This window comes from Triturus cristatus, chromosome 7, assembly GCF_964204655.1.
Source record: "Triturus cristatus chromosome 7, aTriCri1.1, whole genome shotgun sequence".
NCBI lineage: Eukaryota > Metazoa > Chordata > Amphibia > Caudata > Salamandridae > Triturus > Triturus cristatus.
Window position 1 is genome coordinate 70,923,791 of NC_140590.1, and position 14,888 is coordinate 70,938,678.

Genomic DNA, 14,888 nt, shown 5'->3' on the forward strand with positions numbered 1-14,888 from the left:
TACGCAAGGCTGGAGGGAGCTTATTCCAATATCTTGGCGCTAGGTATGAGAAGGCTCTACCTCCAGTGCAGATAAGGCGAATTCTGGGAACCTGAAGTAGATCCAGAGTACTGGATCTAAGTTTCCTCCCGGGGGAATATTTTAATAGTTTTTTCCGCAAATAGAGAGGGCCTCTTTCGTTCAATGCATTATGTGTAAGACAGCAAATCTTAAAAAAGGATCTCTTCTTTATTGTTAGCCAGTGCAATTCCCTCAGCAAAGGGGCCGAAGCCGGTCCTGCCGGGCGATTCAAGATCAGTCGTGCTGTCGTGTTCTGAATTACTTGGAGTTTGGCCAATTGGGTGTGTCCTACTTCTGCCAGCAGGACATTGCCATAGTCCAGACGACTGATGACCATTGCCTGGACTAGAGTTCTGCGGTGGGAGGTAGGCAGATAGGGAAACATTTTCCTAAGAAGCTTTAAACCATAGTAGCATGAGCTTGCTGTTGCCGCGATGTGATCCTTCATGGTCAAGGCCTGGTCGAATTTTAGACCTAGGTTTTTTACTGACTGTTTGGGGGAGGGGGCAGGGCCCAATTCGACAGGCCACCAATCATCCGACCATCTATCGATGGCTGTTGGACCCGGCCTCGTGGCGTGGTCCCGAACCCTTCTACCCGACCAGACGGGGGCAGCCCCAACCCTTCGGGGTCCCCCTGGATTGTACCCCGCTACCCGCACCAGCCTTCGCGACGCGGCCCGCCCCGGCTTCGGTCCCCGCGAAGCCCCGACATCGAGGCGCCCAGATCCGACCAAGGGAGGTCGAGTGGCCACTCCACAGATCCCGGAGGAGGAGAGTTCCGATGGGGCCTCCCGCCGTCCCCCGACGCCTGGCTCCGATCGCCCTCCGGCCTCCCTGGGCGCTGGCTCCCCCCCCCGCTGTGTGTCTGGACTCTCTCATCCCGGCCCCTCCGACTCCCCCCGGCGCGAGGGGCCGGACATCAAAGGGCTACAGACATATATCTGGGGCAGCCCAAAACCAGGACAGCAGTTGTATCCTGGAGTCAAGAGCCCTGCTGATCGGATCGCGGCTGACCCTACGGAGCGAGACTCATCGCCTGGAACTGGGAACTCGAGCCCTGCTGACTGCGTCGCGGCTCCCCCTTGCTGAGAAGAAGACCCTCACGGATCATCGGAGCCCTGCTGACACTGTCGCGGCTCGCCCTCGCTGAAGTAAACACCGGAGCCCTGCTGACCTCGTCGCGGCTCGACCTCGCTGAAGTAACCACCGGAGCCCTGCTGACCTCGTCGCGGCTCGACCTCATCGAAGAGACCCTCCGAGCCCTGAGGACGACATCCCGGCTCCCGGAACCTTCCCCAGCTCGAGGATTGAGAGCTGGGTGCAGGGTGTTCCCGTACCAGGCTGGTACTGAGACTGTCCCGCTACCCCGTCCCTAAAAGACCCTGAGACTCTTTTGGATCCCTCGATCCGCCTGTAAATATTGCCACGGAAACCTGCCTTTCATACCGATAAAGCCTTGTGAGAATTGATACTCTGGTTGTGTCCCTTTGTGGTGGTGGGGTTGCTTGGCTGGTACGATAATAGGAGAAGGACCTCGCCTAGGAGCCTTCTCAGCGGCGCTCGGCATAACCTCCGTATTTTCCGGGTTGAGCTGGAGACAATTTCTTGTCATCCAGTCGAAAATGGCAAACATTCCGGAAGCAAAACGGATTTTGTCGAGCTCTGGGTTTGGTCCGATGGTAAACATAAGCTGAGTATCATCAGCATATGAAATGATCTCAAAACCCAGGTGCTCGACAATCTGTTCCAGCGGAGCCATGTATATATTAAAGAGGGTGGGACTTAAACAGGAGCCCTGAGGAACTCCCCTGTCAAGAAGCATTTTACCTGAGGAGTAGGGTCCCAGCATGACAGTTTGGGTTCTTTCGGACAGAAAATGTTCAAGCCATTTCAGGGCTGTCCCATTTATACCACAAGCCAGGAATCTCTCCGTCAGCTTAGAGTGTGAAATAGTATCAAAAGCTGCGGAGAGATCTAGGAGGATCAGAATTACTGACCCTCCCGCATCGACAGTTAGTCTAAGAGCGTCGGTTACCGCCAAAACTGCGGTTTCCGTTCTGAAACCTGGACGGAAACCAGATTGTGAGGGTTACTGGCCACTAAGTCAGGATCCCCGTCCGATCCATTGAATCTCGAATAAAGTTAGTGTTCTGCTTGCTCCCCTTCCTGAATAATGTTATTAGGACTGGTGACTTTCCGGTTTCCTGGAAGAAAGCCTGCATCAGAACCATCTTAAAGAAACCCTCCCTTGATCCACTCGAAGTAACAAACTACCGCCCAATCTCCTGCCTGCCCTTAGCAGCTAAACATGTGGACAAAAAGCCATTAACGTCGAGCTAAATGACTACCTGAATCCCAATAATCTTCTAGACTCCACCCAACACAGCTTTTGTTCGGGTGACACAACGGAGTCTGCTCTAATCATGGCCACCGAGGAAATCCGTTGGCAAATTGTTGGGGCGGCAAAGCTGCCCTTATCCTACTCAACCTTTCAGATGCGTTTGATACGGTCGATCATACTGTACTTACGCACCGGCTGGAGGCTATCGGAATTAGGGACACTGGGCTGACCCTTCTCACCTCCTTTCTGACAGACACAGAACAGAGGGAGTGCTGGGATAATCTAAAATCTGATACATTTTGTCTCCCCTGTGGAGTGCCACAGCGGCCAGCACTCTCGCCTACGCTGTTCAATATCTATGTGACACCATTGGCCGATCTAATTAAGGATCAAAGCTTCTCACTAGTAATGTATGCTGATGATACGCAAATTATAATTCCCATCTCCTCATTGGCAGATACAGTGTCAGACAGATTCTACAGTTGTCTTGGGCACATCGTAGAATGGAAGCGTAAGAACTATCTAAAATTAAATACGGACAAGATGGAGGTTTTGGAATTTAGAAATGGTCCTCCTATTTGGAATAAAGCTTGGTGGCCGGCAGTGGCTGGAGTCTGTCGGTCCCAGTAGACAAGATGAGAAATCTTGGCATTTTATGTGATATTTAAACAGTAGAGAGAGACCCCTTGTTGAAGCCAAGGGAGTAGGGTGCTCTTAGCAAGTTCAAATATAATTGTCCCCCAGCAAAAATGTACAATGTTATCTTCCTCACTGGAAGATTACAGTCTGTCTCCTATCTTTCAACACTAGAATACATTTACTGTACAGGCACATTAACCCTAACGTAAACTCAAATTCACAATTCTACACCTTTATATATGCAATATGTATTTTATTAAAATTAATTCATTAAATAAAAAATGATTCCTCATTCAAAATTATTAAAAAACATTTACATAAAAACAGTATCTCTTACAATTCTTGTTCCTGTCTTTAATGATTATAATTCCTGCATCTATCTTTCTTAAAAACAATTTATACAGAAAATCCCTTGACATACAATAAAACAATCAATAATACAATCGTAAGTGTAGAAAAAGGGAAAGAGAGAAAGAAAATCCTAAAGACAATACACTTTGTCGTTTCAACGACACATCCTGGGCAGTCTATTAAAGAATTCAGCCTGGTTGTATTCAAATATCCACTAATACACCACTAAATTCCCTCAAGGATTGTGTCCACCACTTTTGCGTCGACGCGTTCCGATGGTTTCTATGATTGCTCCATCTTTATCAAGACTGAATTATTGTTTTCTCCCTCTTAATTCATTCACACTTTTAGTGTCCTTATTTTATTATTTCTCGTTTTCTGTATCCTTATTCATCTGTCGCAAACTGCAGTCCCCTGTTAAAAATCCTTAGGTTTGGTATGTCTATGAAGGTCTGGGTTCGTTCAGCAATATCGACCCTCCGGTTTGATTAGCAGCCCTTATATTTGAGACGTCCGTTATTTGCGGTCTTTCCTTTAAATCCTGCCACAGTGGTCAAAGAAGCTCACAGTCCTGTTTTACCGCGTTTCTTAAGTTCTACGGCGGTTCATTTCACGGTCTGTCATTCCAATTTTATGATTTATGATTCGACCAATTATATGTGATGACCAGCTCAACCTTTCAGGGTAGATTAATCAAGTGACGTCGGCCTGCTACTTCCTTTTAAAAATACTACATAAAATCATACCATTTCTTCCACTGGAGCTGAGGGAAACGGTTGTGGTTGCCCTTATCCTGCCCCGAAAAAGACTACTGCAATGCCTTATACCCAGGTGTCGACAAACGTCAACAATCAAAATTGCAATCTGTACAGAACGCTGCAGCTTGAACCTTCCGGAATATCCCTAAATACAATCGTATCTCAGGTGCTATTAGGAATCTCCACTGACTTCCAGTTAAGCAGCGTACAGAGTTCAAGGCTCTGTGTCTGGTTCACAAAGCCCTGTATGGAGGGAGCTAATGTACTATCACAAACTATTCCAATGGTATACCCCCTGCCGGATGCTAAGATCAGCTAAGAAAGCGTTGGTCCGTGTTCCTAAAATTAACAAGACAAGATGCGGAGGTAAAGGTCTCTCATATCTCGCGCTCAACATCAGGTGCCAATCCTCCAGATCCAAGGTTAGGAGCTCGGTTAAAACCTGGCTCTTCCCCTCCCAGGAGTGACCGAACTTCCTCCTGATTGCGCTGCATCTCTATGCTTTCCCCAGTGCAAAGACGCCTCGGCATTCGTGCGCTTTATAAGCTCTTTACTTACTTACTTTATGCTGCCCAAAAAAGGTATTCTGCCTTGTTAAAGCCTGGTACTTGGGGTTGCCAGTGCCAGGCTGACTACAACTGGGGAGATTGGTGGGGGGCGTATCGGTGGTAGTAACTTGGGTCTTCATGGTAAGGATTAGGGAATCTTATCCATGAGGGTCAAAATTCTCTCCATTCTACTTGACAATTCCCTAGAAACTGCCTCTAGAATATCAAATCTGACCCAAAGAGGGGCCAATAAGTCAGAGAAGGTGGCTGTGATGTTTTTGTAGTACAGGAGCCAGGTGGGCCGCCGTGTCCCCTGGGCTATTTCTCCAGGTGGCTTTCCAACAGAAGAGAATGCTGGGGCCTGTAGTCATGCCCTCACAATCGCAACCAAAGAGTCTTGCGCAGCTAAAACTCCCTACAGCTGATGTAGATGCTTCTGGGTACAGCCAAGTGTGCTGGTGGCTTTACAGAAGCAGAGAATGCTGGGGCCTGTAGTCCTGCCCTCGCGACCGCAACCAATGCGTCTCGTGCAGCGGGAACCCCCCTGCAACTGATGTAGGCGCCTTCGGTCGGAGGCAGGTGTGCTGGCGGCTTTACAGCCGCAGAGAATGCTGGGGCCTGTAGTCCTGCCCTCGCGACCGCAACCAATGCGTCTCGTGCAGCGGGAACCCCCCTGCAACTGATGTAGGCGCCTTCGGTCGGAGGCAGGTGTGCTGGCGGCTTTCCGGCTGCAGAAAATGCTGGGGCCTGTGGTCCTGCTGAGTAGAAATAATTTACTGTTTAGTGGTCCTTGTGACAGAAGCGTCTTGTGTAAGGAAATATACAGGGCCTGTCAGAAATGAGGAGTCGGAAAGCACCTGGCTACTGTGCCTGGGGCTTGTTTTGACCCTGCACAGGTCCTTCAGCTGCTGGCTCTCGGGGAACAAGAAGCTCTGAAACACCAGCACCGGGTCTCAAGAATTCCATCCTCTATGAGTGCACTGGGCTGGGAATTTTGGCACATTTATTTATTTATAAGGTTTTATGTAGCGCGAACATGACCCAAAAAGGTATCGGAGCGCTTTACAGGAGGGGGAGGTAAGAGTAGTGGCAGCCGACATGGCTCATGGATGGTGGGTGGGCGAGGGGTGGGGGCGGGACATATTGTTAAATTAAAAAAAAAATACACTTACCTCGCCCCCGGGGCCCACGTCTCCGCTCTCCTCCGTCTCGGACTCCAGGAAACAGCCATGCTCCCCTGACCAATCACAACTCTGCAATGCAGCATTGTGATTGGTAAGCACACAGGTCCCCCTGACCAATCACAAGGAAGCAATGCAGCGTTGTGATTGGTCTGAGCGCCGTGGTTCGGTGCTGAGCCAGGGACTGGGGGCCTGGGCATGTTCTCCTCGCAGGCTGTAATGCAGCCTACATGGAGAACAGGGAAAGTGCGCATGAATGTTGTGGGCTACCCACGAATGCCGACCTAGGAGTGTTCTACCACTCCTCCCCTGCTCTGCAGCCCCGCCCCTCCTGCAAAGCTGAAGCAGCAGGAGGACAAAATAAAAGGATAGTAACATTACGTTATTAGCATTTAATTTTTTCCTTTTTTCACTGCTGCTAGGCAGAGGGGCGACGCTCCTCCGACGCTCCTCCGCCTTAGCAGAGAAGCCGCCCCTGAAGAGTTAAGTAGGAAACAAAAGAAACAGTCGGGAACATTCAAGACAGAATATAGACGGGTCAGAATATCGTGTTTAGAATTTCGAGGGACAACCTATCTAAATGTGCGCGTGTATAGATTTTCTATACCGCCCGTGACATGTACCTTTGTGATAGACGTTCGTGATATGTAGATGTGGAGTTATGAATCGTAAACCCTTACCCCTCTGTGCATTTACCTTTGCGAAGGTTATTTACATTCACGCTCGAGTTCTTTAAGAACGTTTTACCGAGTTCGATGTTTTAATGTATACATTTATTATTTGTTGTGGCAGCTTTAGTGTAATCTATTAAAGGGTGAGGAAGGATGTAAAGATGTAACGCTTGCAGCACAGCACACACAACCTCTGTCCCTCACAACATCCATCTGCTCAAACAGCCGGTGTGGAGACACTGAACCTTGCTGGGCAGCTCAGAGGGCTGAGCGCCTACTGCAGACCGGCAGATAAAATGGCTCCGTCTCAGTTCCATTGCTGAGCTGGACTTTGAAACTCTTGGAAGGGTCGTAGTGGAAAGTTAAAATCCCAATAAAATACCTTATTATTAACGCGCCATTTTGCAAGGATTTTTTGGGGATTTACGCAGGGTCTGCGCGGCTTTCATTCTTCCTGTGTCGATGAACGGAGCACCCTTCTATCGGGCAATAACTACTGCTAAACTCTCAGGGGCTTATTTACTAGTAGACCTGTAGCGCCGCCAGTGCGTCACTCTTTCCATTAACAGTGACGCACCGGTGGCGCAGGGGGCTTGTAAATAAGCCCTCAGTTTCTAGTGGGCGTGAGGGCTACAGCGGGAGAGTCATCCAAGGCCACACAGCGCGGGCACGGCCGGAGGCTGTCACTGTGCCATGTTACCATCTGATGTTTAGAAAAGAGCAGGGCTCGGACCGCCTTGCCACTTGATTTCTCGTGATCGACAGACATGCCCCGTGATGCGGGCTATGCTCCTTGCAGATCCACTTCAGGTTTTCTGACTGGAGCTTCTACCAAGTTCCAAAAAAAGACCTCCCATTTCCCTCCATGCCGGCCCCCTCCCTGGTATATAAACCACGCCCGGGGAGGCGACGGGGCTCATCCTCGCTGGGACCCCTGGACAACAGAGCGCCGCTGCACCTTGCATCAGGACCGTCCTGCACCGACCGCCTGCCCTCCGGTACCCAACCCAGACAACCCTCTGCTCCGGCAGCATCATCCAGCGCTCCGTCGGCATGGCGCTCTCCCTCTCCATCGCCTGTATCCTGGCGACCCTCCTGGCCGAAGGTGAGCTCCCTTCCCCGTGTAGCGCAACGCACGAAAGGTACGGCTTCCTGGCGCGTGCAATAAAGCTGTTCTTATTACACAACTCAATGGTTTTCGTTTTGCCAACCTCGGGTGGATGGAATGCTGTGTCAGCTCTGTCTAAATTCGACCATTTGACCAGCTCCCTTTGCAGCTGGCATTTTACATCGTCCTGGTAAATAATCGGAAGTGGAATCCGTTGTCACTAAAATACCTGCAGGCAAAGAGCACCTTCAAGGGTGCGGAATTTACGCCCTGGAGATTACACGCCCAAACTCCGCAGCAAGCGTGTTAACACTCTGAGCTATTATAACCCGGCTTGAACCTGTGACCTGCAGGTTAGTCACAGACCGTCCACAGCAGGCATGTTAACCCGACTGGAACCTGTGATCTGCATGTTGAGGGGAAAGGTTAATGTAAACATTTTGAGTACTGCTGCGAACAGCGCCTTGAAACGCTCTTCATCGCGAATCATTCTAAGGGTCTTCCACCATCGAACGGCCGCTCGCCCTTGAGGTAGCCAGAGCCCGGAGCAGAAGGGCAGCGCCCTCGTACTGGCAGCGCTGCTGCTGCGTCACGGACACACCATCACCAATGTGGCAGAGTGGGTGTTTTAACGACCATGACACAAGCCTAGAGGGGTTTCCACTCTCCTCAGATGCATGATTTGGGGAGGAGCTTGGACTGCAGCCCACCTGGAAAAACCATAAAATGTCTTCAACCCGTCATAGCCTTTATTGGACACTAGCCCCGTGGCGACAACTCCAGACAATGCGCTGTAGTGGGCAGATTGCCAGGGTAGCTAACGGGGTTCCCCGATGTTTGTGCTGCATTCAAAATTTAAAAAAACAAGTATTATATTCTACGAGGGCAACCTTTCTTATTTTTTTTTTTATAAACTAACACTCATTTGATATTTCCTAGTTAAATAAATGGGGCAATTTGGTTTGGCTACTTTTGCTTGTAGCCGGGTTCGAAATCATAGCGTGACATTCACTGACGCAAACATCGAGAAAGCTTTATCAGACGCGCCGCAAATTTGCCGCAAATAAGTTGTAGCGCGTTTTGTGTGCATGCAGTGTTCACATGAACCTGCATCGCGAGCGCCAGACCTCATTCCTTTTTTAATATAATTAATATAATTTAACAAAAGTAGACCTGTTTTTACATTTTGCCCAGGCCGGTCCCGCAGTCATCCTTGCAACCACAGGAAGCCTGGGCGGCTTGTAGCGCCTTCTGCTTTACGGTTCCTGAAATTCCAGCACTTGAGCGTGGAATGTGGGGGGTCCCACGCCCTGCTGGCCTAGGAACCAGCAACACTGGGGGGGGGGGGGGGGGGGGGGGGAGAGCGGAGCTCTCAGCTGCCACACGATAACAGTGAACTTGTTTAATATAACTGACATTGTAAACCGAGCTGCCTCGCGGCGATTTAAAAATAGAGGCAGTTATTCACCAACAGCCTTCATTTTATTAGCTTGGAAGGGTGACAGCGTAAGGTAACAGGCTACATACATGCACATCTTTGCAGCAGCCACTCAACCTGCCAAGCTCTCGCAGGGGCTTTAACTCCACGAGAAACCTTGATCCTCCTGGGGTGAGGGAGTACATGTCCTCTGAGGTCTTCATCCTCCGTGGGTGCGTGGGGGCATGAGCTCTGATGAATACATCGCTGCAGCAGGGGCGTGCACGCCCTTGACCCTGTCCGAGCCAACGGGGCGTGGTATTTCAAGCCTCTGTGGGGATTGCGCGCCGCCTCGGTGTGATCTTGGGCGCACGGCGCTCTGAATCGAGTCTGTTTGTAGACAGACATGCGTCCAGACACGTGCATGGCGATCACCTTCATTTGGGAGAATAGGAAAATATTAAATGCGCCTCGGTGGTCCTGCCGAGGTGGGAGCCGGTCCGGACCGTCTGGAGCGGGCCCCGGTCCCACCTATTCCTATTGTTCTTCTTCTCGCTGCGCCTCATCGCGGGCACGAAGCCCATTACAGACGCCGCCAGGCCGGCCCTCTGCAGCAGCCACAGAACTTTCTAGAAGTTCTGAGTCTGCGCAGCTGGAACTCCTGCCAGTCCTTGGTGGCGGTGGGCTCTTGGTGATGGTGGGCTCTTGGCCTCATTGCTGGTCTGGTGCCAGGCTCCTTGGGGTGGGTGTCCCGACCGCGCCCATTGGGCTGGTGCCAGGGCCTCCTAGCAGCCCCTGGGTGGAGGGGAGCTCTTGGCCTCATTGCTGGTCTGGTGCCAGGGACACCTAGCATCCCCTGGGTGGAGGGGAGCTCATGCCCTCCCTGTTGGTCTGGTGCCAGGCTCTTGGGGGGTGGCTCCTCCTGTCTTCCCCCCAAGGCAACCCAGCCCTGTGGTGCACGCGCAGGAGTCACGGGGGCCAAGGGGGCGCCCTGCAGCCGGCAGGGAGGAGGTTAACGTGGACTGCATTGCAGCAGACTCCGCGCGCTCCCGACAGCGCCCTCAACAGGCTGCCGAGAGCCTCGTCTGCAGACTGCGCATGCACGGGGTCACGTGCGGGCGGCTCCCAGGCACGGGGACGTGACGTCACTGGGCGCTGCAGCCTCCACAGACGGCGCAGAAAGGGACGACAGTTTTCTTAATTTGTGCGGGAAAAAAAACCCTCACACGTGGCGGGTGAATGGTTTCCGGCCTGGCCTGGGACCTACCCCTGTTTTTTATTTTTTTCATTATAAAGATGAGGCGTTGCTGCTGGCGTCACCTCACATGCCAACTGCGCGGCACTGCACTGGTGCGTCATATTTGCAGCACGAGCACTGGCGCTGCAGTCTGCCAGCCTACAAAACGAGTGCACTGTGTGATTGGGTGACCAGGCGGTGCGAAGCAGACTCAAGTTCTACACTCCACCCAGAGGCGCCTCTAAAGACTGACATGTTTTAAATAATTAATCTGTTTCTGACAGACAGCACAGGAGGGGGAGGCCTGCATATTCCCAGCAGAGCGGAGACACGGTGGGTAGGAGGGCAGGGGGAGCTGAGGGTGGAGGTGTGTGTGTGTGTGTGTAATATATATTTAGATATATATATATCAAAGTTCGTCCTCTAACAAAGACACACTCATCCTAAGGAAAAAGGTAATTTATTGCTGTATCAAACACAGAACACAGCACTGGAGACATCAGGCCACATGCGTTTCGTGCTTCCCTACCCTTGATCACTGGCCAATGCAAGACGAACAGAACAGCAAAATGTTACAGGGCTAATTAGCTCCTTAAGTATGTTTCTGCCCTAAGTGGGCCACGTGTGAGTTAAAATGCATCACGGTTAATGCAGCCCGCAACAAATAATTAATCCCAACAGTGGGTTTGCTGTGCCGGGCATCCACAACACAATACCAACGCCCCAGTGGGCTTACCAGCGCCATTAAATCCAGTTTGTTACAGAATTTATTTTGAACCTGGCGTTCCGTCAGTGACTTCCCTCCTTGTCACACTTGTATTATGGATGCCTGACACCGTATTATGGATGCCTGACACCGCAAACCCACTGTCGGGGTGAATTGTTATTTGCTGCTCGTCTTGCATTGGCCAGTGATCACGGGCGGGAAAGCCAAAAACGTGTTGGGCCTGATGTCTCCTGATGTCTTGTTAGAGAGTGTTAGTTAGTTTCGGCGAAACCGGTCAGGAAGTTGAAATGAGTGTTTTGATGCTGCAGAGCACTTGACGAATAAATGTCATCTTGCAAGCAAGCCGGAGTTGGGCACTGTTCTTTGATATTTATATATATTGTCATATATATACACACACACATATAATAGTTGCCAACATTTGAAAAACAAATCCTGGGACACTTTGCAGCACAGGGTGGCTGCAGATATAACATTATTGTTTGCATAACTGTGTGTAATAAAGAGGAACAGTTTCTGCAACGATTTTACCCTGGACTGTCTCTGCAAAAACAAGACAGTTGGCAACTATGACATATACAAACACACACATACATTTACACGCCTATTGTGTGTGTGTATCTGTATATATGTGTACATATTTACTAGGCTATGCAAAAAATGGGACAGACCAGATATCATAGTAAGAATAAAGCCTTTAGTCCTACTTTTATGTGTGGCCTGTCCTGGTTTTTGGTTTTCAAAATCTAGTCACTCTACCATTTGAGAAGGGGGCGGGGAGCTACCCAAGAGGTTTTATGCCTCCTCCCCCCCCCCCCCCCCCCCCCCAGCCCTCTCGCTCTATAAAACAAGCATTGGCATAGCCAATAGGTTTCGCTTTTGGGACCTTATAAGTGTTTACCCATGCAACAGTTGATGTTGTTGCACTAAGGATATTGTGCTGCATAACTAAATACTTATAAGGTCCTAAAAGCGAGACCTATTGGCTATGCCAATGCTTTTTAAACTGTGACTTTTAGTGTCTTGTACTACCTTTTGGTGTGTTTAACTTTGCACTACAGATTCTAATTGTATTCATGTTTACAAACATCCTATCTCTATCATATGAAAGAGCAAGGATTTTAGTAGTTTGGTGGAAGGAGTATGGTGTGACTGTGTACATTATAAGTTCCATGACTTTATAAAGGAACTCGGCCTTCAGCCTCATCCCTCTATATTTTTGCAGAACTCCTTGATAACTTGCAACATCCTCAAAATGTACGACAGGGCGTATTTTATCCCGCATATATTTCTTACTTTCCAAGTGCCCTCGCTTGCTTCTCAGTATGCCAATAGCTAATGTTGTTCACTGGCACTGCCATGAGTGATTATGCAGTGTGCTACTTCAATTTTGTTTTGGCCTTAAAAAAAAATGCCTTATGAGCCCCATCTTAGATTGCCCTAAATTACTTGTCTCGTGACCAAATACCCTGTTACGTTTGACACACCTGTCCGATTTTAATGTTGGCAGGTGAAAGTGTCAGATAAATCAGTTGTTTCAGACTTATGGATTAAAAGGCCACAGTGGTTGCAGAGGAGCAGTGAAGTTCGTTTTAGACGTCAGATACACTTTTGTTGTGCCATGACGTTATGTGGTCAGTTACGGCCTCAGCAACGTCATGTTTTTATGGTTTGCTGCTGAATGTCTTGCTGCTTCAGTTTGATCATTCTAAGCGAGAAGTGCTCAAAGTTGCTGTTAGCCTCCCTTTTTGGTGTGCATGTTGCATGCCTAGTTAAAACATTCAGTTGGCATTGCCTATGTGACACTTCGTGCTGGATGGGATGGCTGAGAAATTCATGGTTTAGCCTGATGGATACCATCTTTGAAATCCGATGCTGGCTTTTATATTCGCCCTCTGATGAGTCAGCTTGTAAATTTGATGTCTGTTATGATGATTTGGTGTGTTAAAATTTTGCATGATATATTAAATAATTTGAATTATGATGTAATGTTTGTTTTGGATGACTCTAATAAACATGGCCATGCACACCAACGACGATAGTTTTTAAGTCAAAGATTCATGGGGTTGTTGGGGTGGGGACAGGAACAACCTGGGGGATCCTGGTTCTTTAGGTACCCACTTACAGGACCATTGAAAGTTCAGAAACTCAGAAATTAGATAATGCAGAAATACAGATTGTTTCGCACCCCTCTGGTGCAAATTAAGGGTGCGCTTTTATTGCAGCAATTCTAATTATATTTTTGTGGAAACTTCGGTTTTGGAATGAGGGCCGCACTTAGTACATTAAGCTCCCATCTTCACCAAATTTGCCATTTGACGCAGAGGGACACCGTGGATTGCTCAGGGTTCCACATGTGGTCAGGTTGGGAAACTAGAATTTGAACCTGGGTATTCCTTGATGACCCACCCCCACGTATTCACATCGCTTCTAGATGGATTTATATTGGGGGGCCTACACTCAGCCTGCACCTACTTCTGCGCAGTGGGGACGGCGCAGTGATGTACTCAATGTTACCACATGCGGGTAATTACGTTTTACACCCCGAGAATGGTAGCTACTCAGCGTCGCATTCCAGTGTATGATGTATGTCAGTACAGCACTGAGTTTATTATACATACTAAGTTAAAAAAACAAAACGAACAGCATCTTATTGTTATTAAGCCCTCTCAACAGTAATTTAAGATCTCGTATAAAATATGTTTGCGCAGCACCGCCGCAGCCACACGCTTCCTGTGCCAACCAGTTCATCAAACGATATTGAATTTTACAATTTCGGAAAAGCTAATGAAAAACAAAGCAATGCAATAATAAAGAGAAATTGCTGCGAGCGGCGGTAATCCCAACCCACCGCATCCATGCCTGGACCCAAGATGAGGGCCTGCCGCTCGGAAACCGGATACCCCAGGAATTCCAAACACCGCGCGCAAACTAAAACAAGCATTGTCCGCGAGAATGTTAGCTAATCAGGGTCGCGCTCCAGGGTACGATGTATGTCTGTACAGCACTGAGTTTATTATAAATACTAAGTTAAAAACAAGCATTGGCCGCGCGGCCGTGAAATTGACAGGGCCGCGTGGCCTGGGAAATTGAAAGTGACGGAGGAAAGACAGATGGCGGCTGCATGCGTGCGTGCACGCTCACGTGCACACAAGCTTTAGGCCACCAAAAGCCTGTGGCAGCACTTCTAAAACCCACCTACTAAATGTCTCGCAGAGCAGCGTATGCGCTGGCTCAGATGAGACCTAAAAATAGAAAACCTTTTTAAGGCTGCCACTGGTGTCTTGGGCTGTTTTTTCACCCTTTAATGGATATCGGCTGCTCAAAGCCTACAAAAATGAGCTGGAAAAACACTCTCTTGTTTTCAGCTCAGTTTCCCTGCCACTTTGTGATATCGACTTCTCGCTGGGTGACCGTGTGAAGGTAGCCATATAGTCTGACACACAATGGTACTGTGTTAGTTGGAAGGTCTGGTGCTGACGCCACATCAGGCGTAGTCGATTCTGCAATTCAAAGGAGCATCCTCCCTGTGACACGGATTGGAGAACAGCATGTGCTCTCCTCATAATGTCTGCGACATGGGGACTGGGCAGCCCTGCCAAGTACCACACATCTGGGGATAGTATAACGCATTTTAATATGGTGATCTGCATTACCACACTAAAATGCATAGTTACTCACTATAATAGCGTCTTAACACCGCCTGAGTGCACTGTCAGCGCCGAGGCCTGAGCTGGGACTTGATCGCGATTAAACAGTGGTGTGGTCTGCAACGTGTACAATGAAGTGTGCTACCGGACGTGTCTCGCCGAGACCCACACACTTGCTGCCTTAGTAAATTTGACACT

The 14,888-nt window shown here is 49.3% G+C and overlaps 1 protein-coding gene across 1 annotated transcript in view; it reads left to right on the top strand.

The window, feature by feature from the left end:
• The first annotated feature begins 7,293 nt into the window (after positions 1-7,293).
• Positions 7,294-14,888, top strand: part of LOC146808850 (phospholipase A2 inhibitor gamma subunit B-like) — a 183,955-nt gene continuing 176,360 nt past the window's right edge. Inside the window, exon 1 of the mRNA XM_085615674.1 lies at positions 7,294-7,656. Within this exon, the coding sequence (XP_085471800.1) occupies positions 7,605-7,656 (52 nt within the window). The 5' untranslated portion in view covers positions 7,294-7,604. The remainder of the gene's footprint in view (positions 7,657-14,888) is intronic.